This window comes from Contarinia nasturtii, unplaced genomic scaffold (assembly GCF_009176525.2).
Source record: "Contarinia nasturtii isolate CC-2019 unplaced genomic scaffold, AAFC_CNas_1.1 Cnas_scaffold_2582, whole genome shotgun sequence".
NCBI lineage: Eukaryota > Metazoa > Arthropoda > Insecta > Diptera > Cecidomyiidae > Contarinia > Contarinia nasturtii.
Window position 1 is genome coordinate 1 of NW_022199902.1, and position 8,652 is coordinate 8,652.

Here is an 8,652-nt window from a genome sequence, read left to right on the forward strand (position 1 = left end):
AATGTGTGTTTCTATATCAGGCTTAAAATTTTTTCCTCCCCCTGTACGTCCAATATTCAATTACTAGCATAGCTGGGCAGACAGGGGGTGGAGGGAGGGAATTACCCCCTCTGAGGCATCAAATTTTGGCAATACCCCTTTAAAAATTAGACGAAATTTCAATTACCCCTTTATGAATTTACTCTTTCCGAGAAGGTGTTTGTACTAGACAGAATGGACTTTTGGGAAAATTCTTTTGATTTGCTAGGGTTTTTAGGAATAAAATTCTTTAGATTTGGTAGAGTTTTTAACGAGAAAAATCGTCCAATTTACAAGGGATTTTGAAGGACAATTCTTCTTTTCGGTCATAAATTTTGATCCGGATGGAATAAAAAACTCCTTTTTTTACACTAAAAGCTATATTTACCCCCATAATTTTTGAAAAGTTTGAAATTACCCCTTTACAAATTAGAAGAAATTTTCATTATACCTCCCCTTCCCACCCCTGAATTTTTCAGTCTGCCCAGCTATGATTACTAGTTCAATTACATGGAAATAATATATCACAATTTCTCGGTGCAAATGAAGAACACGCCGCAAAAATTCCATACAAATACGAATGGGACTAGATCGACCCCCATATTTGCGGAATTGAAAAAAGAAAAGTTGTTTTCACATTGACTTGTTTGTCTTTCGTTACAGATAGAAGTTTTTTGGTGGCCAATGCGCAATCGGATACGTATCATATAATATTTTGTTCGGATGGTTTCTGCAAAATGACTGGTTTCACGCGTGCTGAGGTAATGCAACGATCGAGCACCACGGAATTCCTTCATGGACCAATGACATCACTTCAGGCTGTAAATTTAATCAAAGAAGCATTATCAAAAGGTTTCGAAAAACATTTCGAGATTTTGTACTATAGAAAAGATGGTAAGAGTGTAAATCATACACCCACTTGTGTTGTGCAAATGTGTCTTATTTGTTTTCTATTTATACAGGAACAACGTTCCTTTGTTCTGAAGTCATAGCACCAATTCGTTCGGAAGTAGATGATATCTCACTGTACATAATCAATTTTGAAGACTTATCCAATCCATTAGCCGCTGAACAACCCTTAGCTCCTCCGAGACTGAGTAAATGTAAGTGATTTTTTTTTCTTGAAATTACATTAAAACATTTGATAATCGTTCACACAAACCATTGTTGTGCAGTTGATAGAGCTCGTGCTAGTTTTAAAACGAAATTCGGTAGTATGGGATTACGAGATCGTGGCCTGCGTTTGGCCGGATATCTAACACCCCCATCAGATTTAACACAGGATGATGACGATAATGCTGAGAGGTAATTTGATAATTTGTCACCGATTATTCATGCCCAATTTGATTTCAATGGAATCTCTTCCAGCAGTCGAATGGTGCCGACATTGGAAAAAATTGAGTCGGGTAAAGTTTGGTCACCATCAACACTCGTCCCTTCAACGGCGGCTACAATGACAACTGTAATGCGATCAGCGGAACAAGAATTGATTCGAGACTCATTGCGTTTGGATGATTTAAAAATAGCAACTCCAAAGGTAATCGCATCAATGACCAATTCAATTTTTCTCATGTTTGTTTTGTGGAGTACGCGGGAGTCCAAAAAAGCAATTAAAATTAATAAATAATTTATTCCAATGTCGTAGAAAGCACCACTAACTGTGAAGAAAAAATCTGAGTTTTCACAAACAAAAAGCCTTGATTTCGATGCACAATCAAAACGTGAGTATTAATTCGCCTCAATTAGAAATACACGTTTGCATACTAACACCACCGTTACTGACTGTTTACATGATTCGTCTTATTGTAAGCGAAGCAAAACGAAAGCGTTAAATTGAAAACAAAAAAAAGTTAAAAACCAAAAAAATTAACAAAGAAATTGTGTACTGCCACTCTTCAATGAGAACAACAGGCGATTGAAGCGCCATTTTGCGATGGTTGGAGCATTTGAATTGGTTTATCACCAAAATGTGCTTTCATTGTTAAAAAAAAGTTTAGTCGAGTAAACAACCAGCCTAATTAATAAAAGCATTTGACACTAATAATGAATCTAACTGCAAACAATCAATTCTTACTCGAAAATGTATGCTGCTTTACAGAGAAGTGAGCGAATAACAATCGCCTTTAATTCATATGTTTTTGTGTGCATTATTGTTTGTTTATTGATATCTCTATCTCTCTTTCTCTATCTAAATGAAAAATCGTGCTTTTTCTTAAGTGTTTTTTTTTTTTTCTGAATTTTGTTTGGTTTTCTATGTGTTTTTTCGTGTTGCTTGCTGTCGTTGCTATTGTCACTGTTTATGTTGTCAAAACAATTTATGTTTGGTGTTTGTTAGAGTACATTACTTTTTTGTGCCATATTTATGCGTTGCTATGCACTTTTATTACGTATTCAACAACGTATTTTCTTTATGACTGAATAATTTCATGATTACATGCTGAGAATTTCCCTTCATGAAAAACAAACCCCTTTTTTTCATTATGTTTCTTGTCCTTGAAAAAAAAAATACCGAGCGAAGTCCGAAAAATATTAGCTACTGATTTGTTATAAGTGCACGATATGTACAACATGTTGCATATGTATAAACTATGCGTTAATCGTCAATAGCTTAGATGGAAAATTTTCGGATTTCTTTATTTGTTCAATAAAAAAAAATTACAAAAACTAATGTCCAATATGGCGATGCATGGGTTTTTAATTGTTTTGATCCACACATAAACATTTCTACAGTTTTTTAAATTTTTTTTAATTGAAATTCAGACTTTACCAAAATATTTAGACCTTTTTCGCGAGCGGTAAGAATCTTGTTATAAATTACGGCGAATACGCTCTACATTACCTTTTCAAACACTTTTGCAACTATACTTTACCATTTATTATTTGAAATTTTTCTAAAATCATTAAAACGTGTCTTACGCTGGCTGAGTACACAGTAGACGTATATCGCATACAAAATATCTGCTATTCTCAGCTTCTATTATCAGGAGATAGTCTCATCAGCGTAAGGCAAGCTCTGAAAATTAGTACAAATTATTTACCTCTTTCGTCGACGTTGGTTACCAATATACAGTACACATACTTAGAATCAGTGAAGTGAACCGGTTTGACATTTCTCATACAAACCGATTTCGGAGCGGTATCTCGGAATTGGTTTCGTTTTGTGTGAACGAAACGGAGCAAGCGGAACGTTCCGAGAATGGTTTGTATGACGACGTATGTGTACGTGAATAGCAATGCACACTAATACACACACAGCCATTGTACGGTCGTGTGTACAGTGTAAACCATTGTTGGAACGTTCCGATTGCTCCGGTTCGTTCGGTAAGTAAAACCAATGAAATGGTTTGTTTTTGGTTCACTTCACTGCTTAGAATTTATCGCGGCGTGTTGATATAATTAACAGGGTGTAACTCTTTAAATTGAATGGAACAGTTTTACGATTTTCATATACAAGGTATCGTAGCTTTGTCATTCAATCAAAATAAAATTGGTTTGGGTTAAATTAAAGATAAATAATACACTTAAGAAATAGATTCAAAAAAATTCTTTTCAAAAATGAAAGTCAAAAGATGTTAAACTGACTTTTATTTTTCAAATTTTGTTGAAGTTTTGATTAACTTGACCATTTCAATATTTATTTTTGTTTGAAATTTAAAATAAATCGAAATAATTTCATCTGATCGACAGGCACACGAAATTTTTGAAATCCAAATGAAGTAGAAAGAAGTCAATGCTTTCGTCTCGCAACAGAATTTCCTAGTATTTCGCCAAACTTCGTTGATATTTCTATGCGTTTCGGGCTAAACCTCGGCAATAATCTCTAAAACAATTTTCTTTTTCTAGTTGAATATATACACATGAATAAATGGTCATCTTCAAGTGTCGATCACTCCTTTACACCAATTTTTTTAAATAAAATAACTCCATTTCATCATATTGATATAATATTAGTTTAAATTTTTAAAATGAGTCCGCATGGTCTAAACAGTTTGGCAATTTGTTCAATTTTGGATATTTCCAAAGCCATGCACTTTTAACTATGTCCAATAAACTTACTTACCATCTCAGATCTTTACAAATGTAAATCTTTGTTTCAATTTTTGTTTCTGTTTCATTTTTTTTTCTTTGTCTTCTCTTGTTTGATCTGTTGGCGTCTTTTTTTTTATCCGCCATCCAAATTCGGGTCGACTACTGTGTTCCGATACTTGTTTGTCCTTGTTGTTTATTTAATATTGCATTGAATGTAATATTATCGCTCATTGGCCGGCATGCTGAGACTGCTTATTGGTTTAATAATAATCAAAATATTCAGTTAATTCGGACGATGAACAAGCATTGATTGAATCACAAGCAAATAGTCGAATGGAAATCGATACAAACAAATCGATCAGTCATTTGAACAACTTTCGTACCACAACTGCGCCAACAACCACAACGACCACAACTCAAGCGGCCACAACATCGAAAGCGAAAAATTGTCGCGGTCTTATTCAAAAGCGTGCTCATACACTTGATGATTTTATGGAAGGTAACCGTGTGGATCAAGTGTCAGCCAGATTACTTGTTGACTCAAATGACGAACTCTATACTTTCAATGGCTCACTCTAAATGGGCTTTGATGTGAGCTAAAAGGCAGGGCTCGTCGGGACCAAAGAGTAATTAGACTGACATTTGATGCACCATTATGACATTTTCCTAACGAATTTTAAATTGCATTAGATTTATAAAGCTCTGCTAGGTATTGATTCTGCTTCCAAATTTTCTTCATCTCTGGCCCAATTTTTTATTCATTATATCCATTTATTCAGATCTTATCTCATTTTATATTAATAATGAATGAAATCGTTCCAATATTTTCTTACTATATTATGCCTATGCCCACACCCATGCCCATGTTCATTGAACCAATTCGAATCCATTGTACATTCTCATTTGTATCAATTATCAAAGTCGCCACTTAAAAAAAAAAACATTGATTATCATTTATTGAGACTCGCATTTATAATCGTATGAAATTAATTGGGATATGCAACAAATATTTTATTCTTCAGTAAATTTTTCTCTTATCTTCTTCTTTCGACGATTTTTTTTTTCAACACGAACTTTTAAAAAGGGAAAACATGCTATAAAATATACAACACATAAAGTGAATTCCAATAGAATTTGATATAAAAAATTGTCATAAAATTAGTTGAAGGGTTTATGTTGGAATCTAATCAGAATCTTTGCACTTCAGTGCCCAATCCCATTAAAAATGTATATGCATTTTTACCATCGATTTAGATTTGTTTTAATTTTAATCCGTTTTTCGCCACATAAATCAATTCCGAAGTTTGCTACTCAAAGCAAATATGTGCACACATAATGAGTTTTACAAAGTTTAATCGTTTTCTAACTAAGAATGACACGGACGAATCAACTGCCAAAAACCGGGTATAGTAAACACACTAAATGCACGACTTTACATATGTTATTGTTGTTATGTGCAAATATTCCAATGCAGAATGGGTTGTCGTTTTAATTTTCGCTAAGCTATGAATGGCATTTGAAAGTACATGTGAAAAATTCAGTTCATTCGGTTGGACTGGGAGAAATTCGTTTTTTTTTCTTCAAGTCAGTAAAAATTCGTTTAAGTGGTGGTTGAAAGATCGATCATTTGGCGAAAAACGCGTTTATAAGGTGTTAAACTTTTCACTGCATTGCATTCAACAATAGTTTTAAATATCTTTCAAGATAGTGACGGCATTGAAACTTCTTTTGCATACACATTTACTGGGAATGGTTCATGTATGTAAATTGCATGCAACAAGTCTGTACAAATGTACATTGTTTTGCTATTTGCAAGAAATGTATTTACTAAGATTTATGTAGACACAGGATGTAAATGTTGCTTGTTGCAATCGTGTAAATGGAGGTACAACTAATTGAAACCATTGCGATTCATTCACATTTGCTAGTATTGCTTGCCGCAGCTAAATTCACACTACTTTCATATACATGCAGAGCATTTCAAATATTTACGCAAACGTTTTCCAGACCATCAGTTTTGCTTCAAAAATGTTGAAAAAGTTTTTTTTTCAATACTATAAACAAACAAGTCATAAGTTCAGCAACCATTTCTGTTAATGTTTATTCATTTTTAAATTCTACTAACATTTACACATGAAATCAAGTCGAAGACAAAATCATTTGGAAAAAATACGCTTGCAAATTCTGTTTTGTCAAAAGACTGATAAGTTATTTACATCAATCTCGCATGTGTTTTGTTCAATTTAGATTTTTTCCCTTTTTTTCAATTGTTTGCCTTTATAACCGCTGCGGTTGGAGAAATTGAGCTTAGATCTATTGCGATAAAAAATATATATGAAATAAAACAGATTCATAGAAATGTTTCAAAAAACGGCGAAAAATTGTAAAGTTCTTCAAATATGATTTAATGTTCGCGAATGAATTTGAAATTCGATTAACAAATTTTATTACTATTTTCGTGTTAAAATAATGCAAACATGCTTGTAAATAATTGGCAATCACTTTATAAAATTATACTACCCATGTCACAAGGCAATAAGGAAATTTAATGAAATGATTGGGTGAGAAGCAGCTTCATTTGTTTTTAAATTTTATTGTTATTGCGAAAAGAAAACATAAAATATTGACGACGTTCCGGAAAAAAGGATACACGTGATTTCGTCGGTTTTCTCAATATCGGTCTACGGTTATTATCCAAATATACTTATATGGATATAAAATAGCTCTACCAACTGAAACATAATGCAAATATAAATCATATTTCATATACTCTTAATCGCAACCCAAAAATTACCTACCATCCGAAAATGTCATGTACACGCTCTTTTTTTATATCTCTTTGCACGATATGCTGTGTAAATTTTAATTTTGATCCAGTAAAAACAGTCCGAATGTATTGTATAAAAATGTACATGTAATGTTCAATTATGTAAAAGTAATTCATTTTGTTTGTAATTTCTCGAGCAATAGATTCAAATGTTTGAATTTAATGTTTCAGTATTGAGGATTTGATTATCATATTCATTCATAATTCGAAACATCCTCGTTGATATTAGTGTTATTAGAAAGTTGTTATTTCCAAAGAAAATGTTCTGCACTTTACCGTTTTCTTAATATCATATTTAATTAAAGTGCATTCTAAATAATTGGGTTTTTCTGTGTCATATTCATGATGGTGTGCTGCGTGCGCTGAATCTTCTGTTTCTAACCGACAGGAAAAAGTGGTCATGTAGCTCGTCAATACTTTCCATACGTGTCATCAGAAAGTGATCTACAACGATACAAAGCAATATCGTTCCGACAAAATTCAACGAATGTTAGCAGCGATCAACATGGCAGCTCAACACTTTCAAACGTGCCTTCCGAGTACCGAGTTAAAGTAATTCGTGTATTTATCTTTTCATTATGTGAACAGTTACACTACTTTATTTTTTTTATTTTTTTGTCATAACAGGACAACGGATCAGGAAAATTTTTCCAAGGCACCCGACATACACCAAATATGGGCGAAAAGGTGGCTCAGGTGAGTGTATTTGAATTTTAAAAATTTATGCGGTGATTAAAATCTTAGTACAATCTATGAAAACAACGTACCTTACAAATTTTGTATCGCAAAGTATTTGTTATAATTTATTAGTTGTGACTTTAGTTATTACACATTTACGGGAGGGATGTTGTTGAACAAGTATTAAATGTTTGAAAAAAAAAAACAAACTGGGCGTAGGCCAAGGTGTGGCACAAGTATTTACGGAACACCGTTAAAATGCCGCTACACAATAGCCTAATTAGAAGATGTTGTGTAAATTTCATAGAGGAATAAGGACTACACGTGAAGGATTTAATGTGGATGTATTAAAACAACATGCCATCGCGTAAAAAATGCAAACAATACCATAAGTATGATTGAAGTATATGATAATGGCTTTTTAGTGTATGGCATTGTGAATTTGAAATTGGACCGTGAACTCGATGAACTCAAATTTTCGCCGCCGACGTGGATGAGTTCAATTAACATATGAGAGAAAATTATTTTAATAATAATTTAATTTGAAATCTTGTTAAAAACAGAAATGGTACATAGAAGGATCATAAAATATACAAAGCTAACATAAATCAAAAATCAATCATATTATAGCCTTCGAGCAAATTATATACTATTTGTGCGGCGATTGAAAATTTGAATTTGTTGCCAAAGTTAGAAATTCAGATTGAAAACAGTAAATTATGAAATGAGTTCAGAGAAGAAATAAAGCAGCAAGACCAAAATAAAGCTTATGGCATTGGCTTTTGAGTTTTCGAACCAAGTCGGATAAATTCCCAACAAAGGAGGACGGGACTTTGTGAGTCAGCGATTATATGAAATTTTATATTGGTAGCACTTGACATGTAATCAAATGGATATAATTTCATATGCACACATGACAGCTGACTAACACCAGTCTATGTATTTCGGATGGATATCCATCCGAGATATTTTAAAATATCTGGATATTTAACGCAACTGCACAGAGCCAGAGCTGTGTGCGTCGCACATATAATCTACGGTATGTCGCTACATGTACAGGGGGAGGAAAAAATTTTAAGCCTGATATAGAAACACACATT

General features: G+C 33.1%; 1 protein-coding gene across 1 annotated transcript; it reads left to right on the plus strand.

Annotated features, from left to right (window-relative positions):
* Positions 1 to 682: 682 nt before the first annotated feature.
* LOC116348604 (potassium voltage-gated channel subfamily H member 6-like) lies at positions 683 to 7,570 on the plus strand (the record flags this gene model as incomplete). Its single annotated transcript, XM_031779655.1, has 8 exons — positions 683 to 912; positions 981 to 1,121; positions 1,194 to 1,323; positions 1,390 to 1,555; positions 1,664 to 1,739; positions 4,331 to 4,546; positions 7,263 to 7,426; positions 7,502 to 7,570. Coding segments are annotated over exons 1-8 (1,119 nt in total), but the record flags the coding sequence as incomplete, so codon positions are not given.
* Positions 7,571 to 8,652: the final 1,082 nt, after the last annotated feature.